Below are 20,069 nucleotides of genomic sequence, written 5' to 3' on the forward strand. Positions count from 1 at the left end.
TATGAATGTGGTGACATTTTTATTAATAAAGCCACAAAGAAGCTACAGTATACATTTAAATAAAGCGTCAGTGTCTTCTTAACAGAATGGGGGTAACCAACGCTTCATTGGCCTTCCTTTTTCCTCTCCACTGCAAGCTTGAAACAAATCAGTATTTGGACACTGAATGCCCTTGAACCCAGGTGGGGGTGGGGAGAGAGAAGAAAAGCAGCACTCGAAATCAATCCAGGTGGTTTCCATGTCCTGCTATCCCAGTGCATGGATTTCCCTATAGCTTTCCAAACTCCACAAAATTACTCTTGGGGCCCATCTGGGGCTCCAGGCTGCTGGTGGCTTTGATCGTCTCCTTTCTTCTTATGGCCTGAAACAATGTCATCAATACGCAGGAGGAGGACGGCAGTCTAAGGTGGAGAAAAATTTTTGTCAGTAAGAAGAACAATCTTGGGAGAGGAAGGATTCCAATCCTATACTCCTGTGATTTGTAAGATAACACACAGAACTTTAAACCTAGTACGATGTTGGCTCCAGGGATTTCATCGAAACTCAGATTCTATCCAAATGCCCAATTCAACCTTGCATGATCCTAGACTTTCTCCTTGGTGTGCCCAATACTAACATATAACTGGATGATCACCACTCATTTTTTTCACCCACATCATGAGCATCAATTAGAACACAGTTTTTACTGTTTCACTGGCTGGAATATAAGCCACACTTTTTTTCCAAATTCCGCCCATGCGGAATATAAGTGTGCCTTATATTCGTGACTTTATGCGGTGTGCTGCCCGCAGCTCCCAAACCTTCCCCGGCCATCGGGGGGGGGGAGGGGCGGAGGCTGTCGGCAAAGTGATGGGGCTCTCCCCCCCACCCCACCAATAGCAACTAGGAGCATGGGGCAATGCCATGCAGCCCGCCCGCCACTCCCAAGCCAAGGCTGGGGAAGGGGGGGGGAGAGACCGCCGGCAAAGTGGTATGACTTCCCCCCTCCAGAGAATAGCCGGGAGCACGGAGCAGCCACACTCAGCCCGCCTGCCATTTCCAAGCCTTCCCTGAGCTGCCTAAGGAAGGGGGAAGGTGGAAAGGCCACCAGCAAAGCAGCACAGCTCCCCCCCGGAGGCAGCCCAGTTATTTTCTTTTTTCTCTCTCCCCCCCCTTCAATTTTAAAGGTGCAGCTTATTTGCAGGTGCGTCTTATATTTGTGCCAATACGGTATATTTTATAGATTACAGCAGGCACCCCCAAGCTGCGGCCCTCCAGATGTTTTGGCCTACAACTCCCATGATCCCTAGCTAACAGGACCAGTGGTTGGGGAAGATGGGAATTGTAGTCCAAAACATCTGGAGGGCCGAAGTTTGGGGATGCCTGGATTACAGCATGTCCTAAAACAGGTGGGGACATGGGATTAAAGAGATTGGCAACTAAACTAAAAATATAATGCATCCAAGTCAGACTAGCAAATTAGGCCGTCTTTTCACTCTCATTATCAAACTTAACCCAAAATATATAAAAGGGTTTTCCAAAGATGTACAACAGGGCTGAATAACCCATTGGCTTCCCGATATTTTTGGCCTCCAGCTACCAACAGCCAGCATGGCCAACACTCAGGCATTATATGAGTTGTATGTAGTCTGAAGGGCTACAGGTTTCCTCTGCCTGATAAACAGGTTTAGAGAAGCTAGAGGAGCAAAGTTGTGGGGCAGCCAGTAAGAATTCTTACAGTGCTCTTGTATGAACATGGCACATAGCAACAGACTGCAGTGGGAAGAAAGTTCTCTCCCAGAAGAGAACTTTGGAATGAAAATTTCACTAGCAATGAACAAGACAGAATTTACACCCACTTCTTGCAACAAACATTTTTTGGCAGGGGAGTGAAAACTTTGGCTTCCGTGGAATCAGGCTTGTGGTTTCTCTCTTACCTCTACAGCCGTCTTGTAGGTCTGCAGCTTGACAGACAAAGGCTCCCATATACCCAGCTCCTTCATGTCTGCCAAGGCTCCAGTCTCCCCATTTACTCCCCAGGTCTGACTGCCTTCCTGGGTGTGCTTGGCCTGTAAGCAACAATAGAAAGTCCTGATGGATACAGTATCAGAAATGCCTGATTTCTACTTATTGATTCAAATGAACAATCCAGTTGCCCCCCCCCAATACCACGCTTCTGAAAAGCAAGTAATTCCAAAGGTCATGAAGCAGCCCTGTGACCATTCCTAAAGGACTCCCATCTTATCAGCTTACACTCACTCCCAGATAATTTAACATTTGAGGTTCAAAACTCACAATCTTTTCTGGAATGATTTCTAGGGCCATATTCTAATGCTCACCTACCCGGTCCTCCACTCTGAGCAGAGAAGTATCATTTCTACTCTGCACAGAGCACCTAGCACAATTCTTCCTTTTGACAATCTTCAGCTATTAGCTACAAGAACAAAAGGAAAGGAATCAGAAAGGACAGAACAGCAGCAACAGCAAACACATCCCTTACCCGTAGTGAAGTGAGTGTGCGGATGGTACTAGCGCCACAGTTCTGAATCAGGGTCCTGGGAATGACTTCTAGGGCCTGGGCAACTGCACGGTAGGGCCACTGCTCCACCCCAGTCATGACCTTCGACCTCTCTGTCAAGGAATGAGCAACGGCCATCTCAGAAGCACCACCTCCCGGCACAAGCTGAGCATCAACCAGGACATTACGACAGACCTGCATGGCATCCTGGAGGTTGCGCTCCACCTCCTGCAAAAAAGGGGAAGAAGAGAGTGCAAAGGTTCACATTTCATGGCAAAATGCTTAGCGAACCCGTGAATTTCAAAGGGGAGATGGCTGTGGATCCCCCCCCCCGGGGGGGGGGAAGCCCTGAACAAAAGTTGTTGCCTGTCTGTCTCCTATTAATGACTGGGTGCTTACCGCCAGAATCTCTTTGCTAGCACCCCGGAGCATAATGGTGCAGGCCTTGGGCTCCTTGCACTCAGTGATGAATGTAAAGTACTCGTCCCCAATTTTCTTCACTTCAAAAAGCCCTGCCCCAGTCCCAATATCCTCCTCACGCAGCTCATCTGGGCGGTTGACAATACGAGCCCCGCAGGCCCTGAAGAAAAAGAGCAAAAGACAACACTCCAATGCTGTAGCTCCACATCTGCATCCAAGACTTTTCCTTGGAGGACAGGCATTACCAACAATTTTGTTTTCTTGCTAGTGGATAATTCTGAAGAGGGGAAAACTGGGTCTCAGAACTGCTGGGAAATTGTGTCCTTATCTGCTCTTCAGAGGATTGGCAACTTTTCCTTCAGGACACAAATCAAGCTGGCATCAAATCAGCTGCATTCCTAGCCTGCTCTGCCTGGTTTCAGACAAGTTTGCAGTTTTGCAGGTAGGCCAGGCAGTGAAGTTTCCTCCCCCAATCATCCGTGTTTCCTACTAGTGATGTTAGGAAACTTTTAATCCCTTACTCCCCCTCCCTCACAGCTGGCTTAAGCCATTAAAAGGAAGTTTCCAGAACTTAGCATTCTCCCATGCTTCTAAATTTCCCCCCAAAAGATATATACAACCCTGACTAAACAGATAGAACATCAGAGCTTTCATCATCAGCCAACATGTAGTAACAAAAAGGGAGAGTAGAAGAGTATTTGGCTCCTCACCACTATGCTCTTCCCTGGCTAAGATAGCTGCTACCCTAAGGATTAAAAGCAAACTGATGGAATGCAGAAGAAGAGAAAGCACCCTTCGCATGTCATCAAAAACATGTCCCTTCACTTCAGCATTACTAGCTTGTATTGATAAAAAAATCAAAAACAAAAATCAGTTTTGCAATCACCTTGCAATCCGGTTATTGTCAGTTTTCCTCACCCGACGTATGGCAGTGATATTGGCTCTCATTAGAAAATGTTGTGCCAGGTCTGGAAAAAAAAAAAATTAAGTACAATGCAATGGCAGGGAGGCGAGAAAATTTTAATAACCAGATGTTTACCCACATAAACACACTTTGGTGTTTACCTGATATTCCCTTCTCTGTGATGATGAGATCTGGTTTGACTTTGATCAAGTGCTCACACATCTGATGAATAAACTCCTCCTCCATCTGCAGGATGCGAGCAAAGTCTTCCTCACGAGTTATTTCAATGTCAGTCTGCATAAAAGAAGAAAAGTGAGATTTATACTCCAATGGGCATATTTGGTTATTTCATAAACTTTTGCTTATTTCATTATTTGCTGCCTTTTAGGCCAAAGCATCCTCCACTAACTGCAAAGTTAAATATGCATCCTCCACTAACTGGAAAGTATATCTCCCGACCACTTTGACAATATAAGAGGTACCATACATAAAATGGTGGGTCAACTTTTCCCAACCTGATACCCTCTTGATGTTTTGGACTACAACTTCCATCAGCTTCAGCCAGCACACAGCCAGCACACTTTACCTTCTAAGGTACAAGAAAACATAAATCAATGGAGACTGCTGAGGGCATGATGAGTCTGTATCATTTGATCACAAATTATAATCTCAATTATTGTTTAGATGGCTAGCTCTTTCCTTTCTTATACAGTCATACCTCGGGTTGCGTTCGTTGCGGGTTGCGTATTTTCGGGTTAAGTACTCGGCGGACATGGAAGTGTTTACTTCTGGGTTTCGCCGCACGCGCACGCGCATAACCGTTCTGCGCACATGCACAGAAGCGCTTTATTGGCGCTTCGCGCATGCGCTAAAGCACCGCTCGGGTTGAGTACGTATAACTGCGAAACCCAACACTGGGTGCACAACTTTGATGCCGGAGCATACAGATTTTTTATTTTTACTACTGGGAACACAGGAGTGCCTGACATTTTGCTGTTATTTGTATAAACACAAACAGTCTCACACTCCAATACCAGGACACGACAGCAGTCTTTTTACATCCAAGGATTTCTCTGCACTTACAATTAACCCCACAGTGTATTAATCTACCTATATATGAGCTTAATATATAGAAGCATGGGAAATTGAAAACTCTTGCTCCATATGTATGAACATATCAAGTTTTGGGTTGAGTACTTTTTGGGGTGCAAACAGCACCCCAGAACAGATTGTGTATTCAACCCCCGGTACTACTGTATCTTGAATTGTATCTTTTGTATTCTGAACTGATAACAATAAGAATAGAATGTTTTAAAAGATGTGAGAAGTGATTGGGTTCAACCCATTCCAGCCCTTAGCACTGAAGGGCAGATGAGACTTGCATCCCAACATACCTGACTCTCGCCTTTCTTGTACTCCAATGAGCAATCCAGCAAGATGATGCGGGGGTTCTTGATGGTGCGACGCATCCGGGGGTGAGTGATGTCTTTATTGATCATGACCCCACGCAGGACACATGAATCCTCAATAAAGCCACCGGGAATCTGGATGAGGCAAAGAGGACATCCACAAGTCAGGAACAATAGAAAAGTGGGAGAAAGGCAATCTCTTTTGTATTTGTTGCTACGAAGGCATGTACGTGGTAATGCATGTGGCTGTGTTTTATTATAACCTTCCCTTTGTTTTGACTGTAAATATGCGATTTAGTCCTGCTGGCCACATGACCTGTAAAACTGACTGTGGACAAACGCCAGCTCCCTCGGCCTGAAAGCAAGATGAGCGCCACAACCCCATAGTCCCCTTTGACTGGACTTAACCATCCAGGAGTCCTTTACCTTTTGGTATTGGTTATAAACTATGCTTTAAACAATATTCTGGCTCTGAGAGAAAGGCTCTTCTATACTTGAAAGCAAATATGAACTCAGAAGGATCAATCTATATTCGTTCTCTGTATTTTTGTTTATTTCACAAATGTAAGATGGTGTCAGTTATTCCTAAGGGGCTTCAAATCATTTTCTTCCAGGCCTTCAAAAAGCAGTATATTTTTTCCTTTGTACCTTTTCCACTTTGGCATATTTCTTGATGTCAATTTCCTTCCTGCCATTCTCTTCAAACTCCACTGTCCTGACTGCATCGAGGGCAATGGTACAGGCCAGATCTGACCAGTGACTGATAGCCTTTGTGCTGATGGCACTCTTGATTATTTTAAGCATGGCTTCTCGGTTGCCAATGTCGACTGGAGTGCTGCAAAAACCAAGCATAAAGCATGTCATCCAGAAGACAAAGAATAGAACTTTATGCAGTTCACTGATGCCCCAGCTACATGTTTCAACTTTATTTTGATTTGTAATACTTTGCTCTTATCAAAGATGCTTAAACCAAGTCAGCTATTTCATCTACCCCAATACTGTCCATTCTGACTGACAACAGAACTTCAAGATCTCAGGCAGAGAACCCTGGGACCTTCCACATGCAAATAATTTAGTATATCATGTAAATAAGGGTCCCTCCTCAGAAAGGAATAGACAGGGATCAAATGTGAATTTGCACCTAGATGCACAAACACTTGGGCAAAGTGATGATCACAACTAGTCTTGCATCACCTCTACCTAGATCTGGGTTTTCCATTTCCCTTTCTGTCACATCCCTCAGGTGTCCAGAGATGGGTCATCAGATCACCTGCCCATCCACCATATTCCCTTCTACTTTTCAGCTTCCCTGCTCACCTGATCTTTTTCAGAGCGGTGATCATGTCATCCAAAGCTTTTCGGTATGCACTAATGATCACTGTTGGGTGCATCTGCTGCTCAAGGAAGTGCTCTGCAACTGACAACATCTCACCGGCTAAACAGCAAACAAAGAGCAGTTAATGAGGATTTCTGCCACCAACTGCAATGCTTCGGAATTGAACAAAAGATGTGCTCTACAGTTAGCACAAGTTATGGCCAGTGACACAAACTAGTCAGAGCCTCTCAAGACCTTTATCCCCAGGTCTCCCCCAATGATTGCTCTGCCAGCTGATACAAAATAGAGGCAAAAAGCAGAAGTGTCATCAATTCCAGGCACGGAGGAGAAATAGTTCCTTTTGACAGCAAGTGACTCACAGTGGGCCAAGAGAGAAGTACTGAGCTAGACTGTTGCTAATAATGCTAGAGTATCTGATTCTTTCATGTTACAAGCTCTATCTAGGGTTGCTCTCTTGGGAATGGATCATATTGGGGAGAGCCAACACCTCTTCATGTTAAACTGGCTGCATTAATATGCAAGCACCTATTAACAGTTTTTTTGTTTTTTTTTACAAAGAGCTGGCAAATCCAAATGGTACTCCCCACCATTTAACACAGGGTAAAACCCAAAAAGATTCTCCTGCATGTCCCATTGAAATGAAAAGGATCTGTGAAACACAATTACAATGCTCTTGTGTCCAGATCCCATTCACTGAAATAGCAGGTTGCGCGTCCAGTGTTCAATATTTCTCTTGTCTCCAACACAATGATACCCACAAAACCTCAATAGAGGTGAATCATTTGTAGTCATTTAATGCACCAACATGCTCTGATTTACCGTTGCATTTGTGCAGGCAGGCATACAAGAGCGTACACAGAGTGATCTTACCAAGTATAATCACAGATGTGGTCCCATCGCCCACCTCTTCATCCTGAGTGCGGCTGATTTCAATCATGGACTTGGCAGCTGGGTGCTGGACCTGAATCTGTAATGGAAGGAAGGAAGGACTCATGAACAAACCTTGCATTCTAGAGCACTCCTGCTCCCTTACTGAAACCTCCTGAAACACCAGGGGGCCTTGAATTAAGCCTACATAGAGATGGAATGGGATTACAGGACAGGGTTTAACACTTCACTGTATTGGCCATACAGCCAAGGCAGCAGGATTAATCCTTATTCATCATCTGGTGAGCAGAGTTTAAAGCACTTCCCAAAAGTACTGTTTGAAGCAGATTGTGCGCTTCTTCTGCGAGTGGACAAGAGAAGCATGCAAGTTGCTTCAAACAGTGCTTTTGAAAACAATGTAAGGTAGCCCCCATACTCCTGTTTCAGGTGGAATAAGAGCATGAGCATGAAGGCTGCCCTAAAGCGCTTCTCAAAAGCCGCTTTGGCTGTTAAAGTTAATTTCTGGGGCATTCCCATTAAGAGGCACTTCCCACTGTTCAACTTCACAATTCTTCAAATCATATGTGGCAAGACAGACTATGTATTTATTTCTTAGGCTGTGTCTGCCTTTTGGCTAAGCCCTAAAAAGCTACAACTGCTGTGAGCATCAAGGAGACTTACTTCTCTAAGAATAGCGTTGCCATCATTGGTCATAACTATGCCACCCATTGGGTCCAACAGCATCTGCATTGGAGATTTAGAAACACTTATGTCAGATTGCATGGAATGCAAATTCAACAACAGAAGACGTGTATTCAGATTCTCTCTTTACTGTGAATTAATGGAGCAATGATGGGGGAAAGTATTCTCACCTTCATCATGGCCCTTGGTCCCAAGCATGTTCTGATAATATCAGCAATGGTCTGAAATGGAAGGAATTGATAAGGCAACATGATTTTAAAAGAAAAGCTTAGGTACATCCTTGACAGTTATGCGCTGAATTTCAGAAACATTATGAGACAAAATTAGCTACTGCCTGTCAACTGTAAGCCTAAACATGCTGTGATACTATGGAATATTCACAAACATTCCAAAATCTGCAGAGGAAGCTGTTGCCAACAGAACACTTAAAAACAGGTCATCTTCTGTGCAGGGAGGAAAAAGATCTGTTTGGCTAGGAGACAGGAGAACTGTGTGCTACTGAAAGGAAGTGAAAAGACAGACAAGGGAACTTTGGAATCCATGGGGGAAAGGTAATTAGATACTATTATACAAAGGCCCGACAGTTCTATTGCATCAAATATTAAATCAGCAGCCTCCAGTCTTTTCAGACCCAGGATCCAACTTTAACCCAAAACTTCAATGAGGGACTTTTATTTTTTTGTATTTGTGTGTCTGCCTCTTGTCTCTTGTTAAGACTGACCAAATACAGAAGGAATGATGGAAGGAGAGCTTTGTGTCCTTGATAAAACTTTCTTTTCTAGGCAATAGTTAAAAGTAAAAAAGTGTTGCCCTCTTTTTATCTGGTCACCACCCACTCTTGTGTGCACTTTTAACAGGCTCTCTTTCACATCCCCAATGCATTTTACAGAAAAATATACCTTAGCAGCATTAATATTTCCGGTCTGGACTTTTCTGCCAGTCTCTCGCTTTGTGTTCTGACCTAAAGAAAACAGAAAAACAATTATGAAAAGCATCTAATACAACTCATTCACAAAAATGCAGGCTATCTTTCTTAAACTTTCTTTTGTAGACCTCCCATTTTCACCCTAACTACTGCTTTGGTTCACATTCAATCTTCTTTGTTTTCCTATTCCCTCCCCAGCATGGGACTTTAGAATAGGCCCACTGCAATAATAATTTGTGACTTCTGCCACAAATAGCACATTCCTATGCACACTTAATCAGACATTAATCCCACCATATTCAATGAGAAGTATTCTAAGGTAAGAACGCCTAACAGCACAGTGTAGGTAAATAAAATATGTCTTAAAGGAACAGAAATGGAATATTCCACAATCTGTAGCAGGCAATGTAAGAATCACTTCTCCTCTAGTAGCCAAATCAAATCATAACCAACCAACCCTAAATGGCAATATAGTTGCTTGTGATGTTCCTGCACTAGCAAGACTTCTGGAATACCCTTTTTTTTTTCTTAAGGGCTACGTAGCACATTATTTCTCCCCAACAATGGTCTAGAATGTTCAAATTCTAATGACAGAACATCTTTACTGCAACAAATCTACAATCAACATACCACAGTAAAAACTGTAACCGATTGGAGGTGGTTATTTATTATTATTTATCGGGCATCCCCAAACTTCGGCCCTCGAGATGTTTTGGACTACAATTCCCATCATCCCTGACCACTGGTCCTGTTAGCTAGGGATCATGGGAGTTGTAGGCCAAAACATCTGGAGGGCCGCAGTTTGGGGATGCCTGTTATTTATTTATGAGTTTTTCTCCATGAGTCCTTCTGACTAAACATGCAGTTGAAACAATTTGCAGCTAAGCAGTATATAAACTGTTAAATGTGTAGAATAAACACACATTGCTAATTGCTAAGTACTGTATCTACTTTCTCTCTTTATATATTAATCTGTCTATCTATCTATCTAGGATCTTTCAGAAAAGGGCCCTTTAAGAAACAGTTTGCCGTCAGATAGCTACAATCTCCATTCCCCACACCCCAATAAAGACAGGAAGGCATATTAAAATATCCAATAATTATGACGAGCAAGGAAAGGGCTATCACTGGCTTATTCAATTTTGAGACCAAGGGAAATGAAACTCCTGTTGTCAATGAAATGGGAATGTATTGTATGATATTTGAGCCTGCAACAGAAGCTGATTTGGGGAACTCTCTCAACGAACACACTTTAAGAAGCGTATCCCCATTTCAGATATTTACTCCTGCCATCTCCACAACCCTGCTATCTGCTGCACACATGTGGCGCGTTCTGCACCAGAAATCCACACCCATATTTGGAAACTCTTTCTATCCACTCCGATAGTGTGTCAAATCTCACTTTGATTCTCCTTTTATGAATGGAAGGAAGGAGGATCCAACAAGATCAATCCAATACTGCAGCAAGGAATCTAGTAATCAGAACAAAATAGCAAAACCAGCCTACTGAGAATATTTTTTTAAAGGAGGCAGGGCAGTAGAACCAAGCACATGGACATGGAACAGACGGGAAAGAACAGAAGAATCAACAGTCAAGACACCAACATTCATTCCTAGTTCTGTGCCTTAGGCGTCTTAAAATGGAGAATAATACGTGTAAAGTGTGAGGGAACAGACAGTGATAAAATGTGAAGCAAGGCAGAATTCAGTGAAACAAAGGTGGGTTGGAAGAAGAGGTGTTTAATACAGCGGGAGAATTATTATTTTGGGGGAGGGGCATATTTGAGGAGACTGGTGAAGGGAGTACACTCCATGCAAACAGCTTACTGACAAGAGAAGGCACATCCACAATATACGCCCAGCTTGAAACACAATGGGGTACAGCAGATCAGGACCTTAAACCCTATTAAGGCTCATAGTAGCTCAACCTAATAGACAGTAGATTATTAACTGGAAAGGCAGGAGGCGGCATGTAAGAAGGAGGAAATTATGGGGACGATTTAGTAGAAGCCCCCCCCCCCGCCCAATATACACTTTTTGAGTATAGAGGGGGGATTAAATGAAGTGGGGCATTAAGGGGGAGGGGTTTGGAATGATCAGGAGAAATGCCCAACACATAACTTTTGCAGGGATGGGGAAGATACAGAATTTAGGAAATTGTGGAAGAATGTGAAGCAGGGCAGAATTCAGTGAAACATAGGTGGGTTGGAGCAAGAAGAGGTGTTTTAATACAGCAAGAGAAAATTTATTTGGGGGGCAACAAAAAGGCCTCTTAATAGGCACTTGTTTTGGAGGGAGGAGGGTATAAATGAAGGAGAACGTTGTTGAGAATTTGACGGGGAACAGGAAAGGTTCCTATTACACACTTGGTTTTTTTTTGTGGGAGGGGGACAAGACAGGAGCATCAAGGAATGTGGGTGGTTAAGAGGGGAAGGGGGTCTCCAGAATATACTTTTCAGGGAGGGTGTCTAGAGATAAAAGAGGCGGGATATTTTTAAATTATGGGGCACATTTATTATACATTCGGGGAGGCGAGACAGGAGCAACCAGGAATGTTGGGGTTCAGTTTATACTGGGGGAGAGCTAAAAGAGGCAGAGAATTACATGGGGAATTTAGTGCGAGGGGGGCAATAATAAGGAGTGGTCTCCAACATGTACTTTCTGTGCATATCTGAAAAGAGATATTATGGGAGGGAATTGGGGAAGGGTGAGATAACCGAATTAAGGGGTTTTTGTGAGGTGGGTCTTCGTGGGGGTGGCAGAGGAGGGGCGGGGTCCATGGAGGGGCTCCTCACACCCACCCCTCTTTCCCTCAGACTCACTGAGCACGAGGACGGGGCGCTGGCCCATCATCTTCACTGCGACGCGTGAGGGAAGCCGGCGCAGAACCTTCTGGAGGAGGAGAAAGGAAAGGAAAGGGAGGGGGGAAATGCCGTTTCACCGCGCCCGAACAGCCTAAAGTGATTGCTGCGGCTGCGCAGCCAATCAGTGCCGGAGGCGCCTCAGCCGCCACCAATGAGGAAGCGGGCTCTGCCACCCTGGCCCCACCCACCACTCTTCCACCAAGATCGGTTGATAGGACAACGGACTACTCACGGTCTCCTCTCCCTCCCACCCCGCCCTTCGCGTAGCGCGTGCGGCGCAGCTCTACAAAACGGGGAAAGCAATGCGCTTGCGCGTCGTGGTCCCACCTTATTCACCCCGCCCCCGTTGGACGCGTCTGCGCATAACGGAAGCGACAGGACGCCAACTACGCCTGCGCGCAGTTCTGAGGGAGGCGGAAGTGCGCACGCGCACGGGCTCCAGTCAGCGGTTAGATGGATGGAGTCTTCACACCGGCGGTCGCTGCAGCACTTGCCGCGCTCCGGCCCCGACCAGTCGCACCCAAGAGGCGAGTTTTTGGGAAACCACAAAAAGGAACTCCCGAGTCCTGACTGGCCTGAGCCTAGACATGATGAGATTTGTGGTCTCGTTTAAAGTTCTGGTCAGAGGAGCATCATGGGAGTTGAAGTTTCAATCCGGGCCCCATTCACTCCCAAGCTAACCCTCGCCCATCCTCACCGCTGAGCATCATGGGAGCTGTAGTATTTTCCCTGACGAAGATGCCCTTTGAGCTGCCAGAGTGCAGATAGTTAGATATTGAGCTTTCTCCAGGGTGAGATATCCTGGGAGACGTGTTATAGGGTTGGATTTTGCTGCATCCTCTGGATCATTTTATTTAAGGAAAAAGAAAATTAGGCCACTTTTCAGCTGAGAAAACATTGTTAAAGAGATCAATACAAATAAGATCTGCATTTAAAATATACGACACGAAAGGAAAATAAATCAGGTGGGATAAGGAAATAACCAATTCAGTTTCAGATTCTTAGTAACAAGTTTAGCATGCAGTTGCAGGCACACTATAAAAAGATTTAAGACAGAATGTTATGGTTAGGACACCTGGTGAGTTTGTGGCAGAGACAGGATGCAAGGCCAAAATAAATAAAATTAGAATTAATCCCTAATAACAGTGCATAAATTGTAAATTATGTAAATTATGTAAGTGACAGGTTAAAAGTTATTGGAATATTTTCACACACACCAACGTTATTAAAATTAAGCAATACATAGACACACACACACAACGTGCACACACAATAAAGATTGCAAAAGATATTTGAAACTGTCCATTATAGAGCAAAAAGAATGAACCACATTTATTTTATTGAACATATGGATGATACCTAATCTTACAAATCCTAGTGCAGCCACACAGTGGTTATAAGTGAAAACAATGAAAGTGAAAAGTCTAATAGCCACACTCCCTCCTCCTCCTCCTTCAATGTACCAAGTATCATGGCTTGTGCACATTACTGCATGATAATGTGCATTCAATGCTAAATGCAGGCACCTTCTGGGGGTGCTGTACATGTCATATCTTTTATTTTATTTTATTAAATGTATATACTGCACTTCATTTGAATATCATGTCATCCCCATGTCGTCTCTGTCACACGCTCTTTGCCGATCTTAGGCATATAATGCAGGAACAGTTGCAATCTGTTTTGTGACGAGAATTGGCTGCTCAATCTTGGTGCCTGTATGTGTACACAGAGAGAGCCCTTTCTCAGATTCACCTCCAGCTGGGAGAGTAACAAGATGAGCAATTCACCCCAGAGAGCAGTTGATTGGAGAGAGGGAGAGAAGAGGCCTCATGTGGGTCTGACGGGGGTGGGGTGGGGGCAAGAAGGAATCTAATCTCCCCGGTTTAGAATGTGGGCTGTGCCTCTTGAATAGCCACTTTCTCATAATTAAAAAAGATCCTCCCCTTCCTGCATTGCTGGGGGCTGGACTAGATGGCCCTTTGGGTCCCTTCCAATTCTATGATTCTTGCATTTTTGCTTGTCTGAAAAAAAAAGATGAACCTGGATTAACAGCAACTTTATTTATTTATCGCATTTATATCCCACCTTTTTTTCTCCAAGGAGCTCAAAGTGGTATACATGGTTCTCCCACTCCTCATTTAATACCCACAACAACCCTGTGAAGTAGGTTGGGCCGAGAGGCAGTGAGTGACTGGCTCAAGATCACCCCAGGGATGATGTTCTCCCATGGTCACCCATGCAATTTTTTGTGCAGTGCCAATGCACACCTACCACCCTGCTTTGCATTTAGCCAAGGTGCTGTCTTGGACTTCTCCGTCTTTTTATACCTGGGAGAAGAGGAAGAGTGGCTGGTCAGCAGTTGGTAGAGTTTGCAACTCCTCACAAACACATTCCCAGTCTTGCCCAGAATGTAAAAACAGAGCACAATGAGGGACAGTCACTGATTCTTGTTATTATTGCTATTATTATCTTTATTTATAAAGTACAGTAGTTAAACTCTAATAGAATTACAACAATACAATAAACCAACCAATTAAAACACAGATCATAAAAACAGCACCGCCCTATCATAAGCCATTTCCTTTAAAAAAATTAGTCCGTTTCCCAAGGCCTTTGGAATACAGTAAAAGACTTCACATGCAGACAGATGGACTGCAAGGAGAGAGGGAGTCTGGCTTCTTTAGGGATGGAGTTCCAAAGCCTGGGAGCAGCCACCAAGAAAGCCCCTCTGATTGAGGAGGAGGAGGTGTCCCCTTTGGCCAGGGATAGCAGGATGCAGCGGGACGTGTTGCGACAAGCTCAAAAGGCCTACCTAGGGTTTGTCTTCTGAGGTTTCAAATGGCCGCCAGCCCAGGAAAGCAAGTACACCCTGTTGAGTATGCTCTAATCTATCATTTTTTTCCAACCGCAGCAGTATGAAACCAGAAAGACACCGGAAGACCATCTTGGCCTTAAATAAGAAACATAAGGCTCTCCCTCCGGTCCATATGAAAGGGGAGTTGCTTTCCAGTCTTGGACCTCTTTTTTTAAAACCCTCCCCAACCTGGAAGCTCTTGCTTGTGATACAAATAACTATTTTCTTCCTCTCCTCCTGTTCCAGGTAAGAGTTCCAGTCCCGTTCGGATGGAGCCAGACATCAACCCCCAGGATGAGAAGCAGCATCGGAAAAGTAGGTTAGACCCACATCAGACTCATTTTCTTTTCCCCTCTCCAGCTAACATTTTAAACCAGTGATAGGGAACTTTTTTTCCAGCCTGGGGGCCACATTCCCTCATGGATAAACTTGTGGGAGTCACATATCCCCGGTGGGCAAGGCCAGAGGCCAAAAAGCAGGCAGGGCATCTACTGTGACTCTTACCTTTCGTACCACACAAAAGTTAGAGGTCTGTAAAAACACCTCTCTCTTTCACCCAAGTGAGCAAGATATATTATCACAGTCAGAGGCACCGACTTGCCTACGCTGTTAAGGGATCCAATATTCCCCAATGTGGAGCATCAAGCAATGTGCTGCAATACCTCCAAGTGCTGTCCCCCAGCTGCACCCCTCAGTCTTTGTGCTCTACACACAAGTACATGTACACACACACACACTGGGGTAAAGAGACTTGGCAACCCTGTATTAGCACTTGCTGTTTGGGTAGCTGCAGTACCACTAGGGCTGCCATGCTTGGGGGGAAATGGCAACCCTAAGTACCACTTCCTGGCCATCAGCAGTGGAGGTGATGCTACAGCCCAGCAAAGAGCAGCCCAAAGTCCTCTCCTGTGGCAAGCTGCAACATTGGTGCCAGAAGTGAGCTGCATGGCCCCTCTGCTACAGTCTCAGTTTGAGACCCTTTTGTACCTTATGGATGTCACTTATACCATGTACCTCTGAAGTTGTGCTGGCAGCCATGGCACCAGTCCTAAATTCCCTGCATCCTTATGTGCCTTATGGTGAGAAAAACGTGGTGGCTTCACCTGAGGCAATGTTGGCCACAACAAGCCATAGAGAAAGCTAATGAGGTGGAGGTAGAATAAGTTCTGCCAGATTTATTAAAAGTCCCAGAGCTGAGTTTGGAGGGTCAGATAAAAGTACTTGGCAACTTTTCCCCCTAGACAAAAGAGACAGCAAAAGAATGGACTCTATATTTACAGAGGAATAAAATGAATATCTACTAAATAAAAAGAGCAACCTATTCACACCAATAAAGATCTATAATAGCTATAATTTTATATTTTTCAGGTACACCAAGAAGATCTTCACAAGTCCCACGTAAGTGTTTTTATTTAGTTATCTTTGCCCCTGGGGGGGGAATGACCCAGCCAAACTCTGTCACTTTCATCTGTGTTTCCAGTGATTTCGGCTTTTTCAGTCAACCGCTTTGCTACATCTTTTAACAGCAGTTTGAGATGCAAGAATTAACAGTGAAGCTTTTCCTGGTACAGAGATAAAAACAATTGCTCTCTTGTTGCAATCTGCTGCTTTTATTGGTAATGGTACAGCAGCAGGAGCAGTTTAAAAGTTATTATTAATTTATTATATTTGTATACTGCCCTTCATGTGAAGATCTCAGGGCGTTTCACAGCATAAATATACAGAATAAAACCACAAAGTACATATTAAAAACAAAACAAAAAACCAAATAACAACCCCCACCCTCCCTCAAACTCATTTAAAAGTACATAGACAATCAGCCAAAGGCCTGGCTGAAGGCTGATGCTGAAATCAGCTGCCATCCATTCAGTTTTATCTGTGATATCAGCATCTTAACATACTTTCCCTGTTTTCCCTCACACAGGAGGGAATGTCTTTTCCAAGATAATGTCCGCCGCTACTCAAAATAAATTGCGCTTCTTGCACAAAACAATTTTTATATCCGAATGCAAATGCATGCAAATTTAACTGCTTAATCTAATTTCAGTGACTAACCCAGCTCATACAATTAATAAACTAAGATGACTTTTAACAATGTGAGAGTTGATCCCAGGATTCTAGAGAACTTGGCCATGCAACCTGATCCACTCTTTCTCTCTTAACAGGAGAAGACTTTGATGGTCCTCCACCTCCTCCTTTTAAGCCTCTGTGTCCGGCCAAACCCTCCCCCAGTTTTCTGGAACTCCCGTCAACTCAGTGGAAGCCCAGCTCAGGCCTGCCATATACCCAGACAGCTCGGATCGGGAAGGGAAAGAGACATTTCTGTAAGTTAGGGGAACCCTCTCATGCTTTACATGCATGTGGACCATCATATTAGAGTAGCCCCATGGCCAAAAAAGTGGACACCAATTTGTACACCTTTATATGTAGAGATGCATATAATATTTGTATGCCTACTCAGTCTGCTTTGAGTTATTCCCTGACCCCTCCCCTCCCCTCTAGGGTTCTTACCTTGCCCCCTGTCCCCTGCTTTTTAAGTTTTTCTTAAAATGGAATCAAAAGTGCAAACAAACAAAAACATAAGTAAGTTTACACAATATAGGAGCAATACACAGGTTGTGTTTTCCAAATACAGTCGTACCTTGGAAGCCGGACGCCTTGGCACCCGAACAAATCGGCTCCCGAATGATAGAAACCCGGAAGTGAGTGTTCCGGTTTTCAAACAGTTTTTGGAAGCTGAACGTCCAGCACAGTTTCCGATTGGCTTGCAGGACACTCCTGCAGCCAATCAGAAGCCGTGCTTTGGTTTTTGAACGGTTCCGGGAGTCGAATGGACTCCTGGAATGCATTCTGTTCGAAAAACAAGGTACCAGCGTAAAGAGCAGATAATGCAGATAAATAGAAGCAGCAAAACACATAATGAAAGCCATTTTTTAAATTTGAGAAGAAAGTTTTGTATATCTGAATTTAATAATCCCACCAAACGGTATAGCAATGTTATGGGTTTTCCTTACTTTTAGAAATGTTTAATTTGTGAGTTATCTTCCCTGCAGTAACCACATAGTCCACATAGTCTTGTACCATAGTGAAAGGTTTAAGTTCCGTAGCATCTTCCTTTTCTGGGCTAAAGAAGCTCTTGCTACAGCCAGCATCCACATACGAAGCTCCTTAGATTGGAAAGTGACCAAAGTTCTTTGGGGCGCACCAAGGGGGTTCTGTTCGCTTTTAGTCAAGACTCAAGCGCAATGCCAGCATGGGATCTGGGACCAACATCTGGCTAGTGATCCCAGAGGCTCAACCACCAAGACCAAGAATTGGCTTCCTCTTTCTCACCACAAATGGGAAAGCACATTTAAAGCACATTCCCCTGGGAACTGATGTTTACCTCTCAGACCTATAATTCCCAGCACCATAAACAAACTACAGTTCCCGCAGTTATTTCATTTGTCGGGAGACTGTGCTTTAAATGCAATGTGCATAGGCAGACACAGTGGGGAGAAGCAGCTCTGTGTACGCCTCTCTTTGCAGAAAACGTGGATGATTCAGCCAAACTCTGTCTGTTCCCTTCCCTCCTCCTCTCTCTCTCCCCAGCCCCTGAACATCAGCCCCAGGAGTGTTTCGGCCTGCTGGAGTGCATGCACAACAACATCCAGACACAGACGCAGATCGCACAGGCACAGCTCTCCCTCCTCGAAGACATGCGAGAGTCCATGAACATCCTCCTTGCCAGGCAGGAGAAGCAAAACCAGGAGCGCCTGGGGCAGCCAGATCAGCGCACCACAAAGGGCTCAGCCTCCTCTCCCAACCCCGCCAGCTAGCAGCCTTGGCACATGCCCTCCTGTCCAACTCAAAGCTCTCAGTCTCCCTGGAGCCACGGTAGCAAACCTCACGTCCTCCAGATATTTTGGGTGACAATTGCGGCAATCACATTGGCTGGGGTGGATGGGCATTGTGGTCCCACACATCTGGAGGGCTGCCAGGTGGGTAAAAGCTACCCTAGAGCAACTGTATACCTATTCCTACCACACTGCGACAATATACAATTTCCGTAGATTAGCAATGCTTGTAAAATTTGATTTCTCTTTCTGCGCTGGCTGGCAGTATTATGTGGTGTGGGAAGAGACAGTGATTCAAAATAAACATGGTTGTTATAAACATGGTTCTGCAGTGTGATCTTTTCCGGAAAGGTTCATGATGAGTAAGACAAGCCAGGTCAGCCTGCTTGCCTAATGCAATTTAAACAAACAAAAACAGTTTGCGCTAAATAAAAAGTGGCAGCTAGGAATGAGGGTGTTCTTTGGGTTAAAGTGGGGTTGGGGAACTGGCTATCTCCCCCACCTCCTGCAGGCTAAATTTGACAGGTAGGTGGGGCAAGCCACCTGTCGATCACCTGATGTCACTGTAACACCAGGCAACCCCTTTTTTGCCCATTTGCAAAGTGCTGTGGGTGAAGTTTTCCACAGGGCTTTGCCAGTGCTGCCAATCAGATGCATGAAGTGAAATCTTGAATTGGTTGGCATACGTCACACTGGGTGGGTGTGGAAAAATGAGTTCAGTGAGCAATGAAATGCGAAAAGGCAGAGGAACCGGTGATTTATCTGAACACAAAATAGTTACAGTGACCAAATTGGATAGTTAACTGTCCAAATGAACAGTTCTCCAAATGAAGAGAGGTAAAAAGTGGAGTCCCCCAAGGATTGGTATTAAATTCTGTGTTTTTTAACTTGTTCATAAACAATCTAGAGTTAGGACTTAGCGGTGAAGTGGCAAAATTTGCTGATGATACTAGATTTTTTCAGGGTTGTTAAAAAGATTGCCAAGAGCTCCAAAAGGGTCTTCTCTAAACTGAGTGAATGGGCAGTAAAATGGCAAATCCAATTCAGTGTAAACAAGTGCCTAGTGATTGCTGGGGGGGGGATTTAATTTCTCATGGGGGCTGAACTGGTGGTGGCAGAAAAGGAGCAACACCTTAGAGCCTTAACGGATAGCTCAATGAAAATGTCGACCCAGCATGTGGAAGGCGTGAAAAAGGGAAATTCCATGCTAGGGGTCATTAGAGGAATAGAAAATAAAATTGCCACTATCAAAATGTTGTTATACATATCTAAGACCACATTTGGAATACTGTTCTGGTCACCTCCTCTCCAAATGGATATTGTAGACTTGGAAAAGGTTCAGAATAGGGTCACGAGAAGGATGGAGCGACTCCCCTGTGAGGAAAGATTGCAGCATTTGGGACTGGCTAGTTTAGAGAAAAGTCAAGAAAGAGGTGACATGATGATAGAAGCTTA

The 20,069-nt window shown here is 44.5% G+C and overlaps 2 protein-coding genes across 2 annotated transcripts; one reads left to right on the plus strand and one right to left on the minus strand.

The window, feature by feature from the left end:
* On the minus strand, positions 1-12,008 carry CCT3 (chaperonin containing TCP1 subunit 3). Its single transcript, XM_035098283.2, has 14 exons — positions 11,883-12,008; positions 9,035-9,096; positions 8,306-8,356; positions 8,115-8,177; positions 7,437-7,533; positions 6,548-6,665; positions 5,879-6,065; positions 5,216-5,365; positions 3,983-4,115; positions 3,804-3,885; positions 2,897-3,077; positions 2,480-2,725; positions 1,917-2,048; positions 1-401 (listed from the first exon to the last, which is right to left on the minus strand). Exons 1-14 carry the CDS (start codon positions 11,911-11,913, stop codon positions 294-296), a joined length of 1,641 nt encoding a protein of 546 aa, XP_034954174.1. The 5' UTR covers positions 11,914-12,008; the 3' UTR covers positions 1-293.
* Positions 12,009-12,296: 288 nt separating this feature from the next.
* On the plus strand, positions 12,297-18,911 carry TSACC (TSSK6 activating cochaperone). Its single transcript, XM_035099146.2, has 5 exons — positions 12,297-12,451; positions 15,025-15,093; positions 16,147-16,176; positions 16,944-17,102; positions 18,370-18,911. Exons 1-5 carry the CDS (start codon positions 12,382-12,384, stop codon positions 18,594-18,596), a joined length of 555 nt encoding a protein of 184 aa, XP_034955037.1. The 5' UTR covers positions 12,297-12,381; the 3' UTR covers positions 18,597-18,911.
* The last annotated feature ends 1,158 nt before the right edge of the window (positions 18,912-20,069 follow it).

Source organism: Zootoca vivipara, chromosome 17, assembly GCF_963506605.1.
Source record: "Zootoca vivipara chromosome 17, rZooViv1.1, whole genome shotgun sequence".
Taxonomy (NCBI): Eukaryota; Metazoa; Chordata; class Lepidosauria; order Squamata; family Lacertidae; genus Zootoca; species Zootoca vivipara.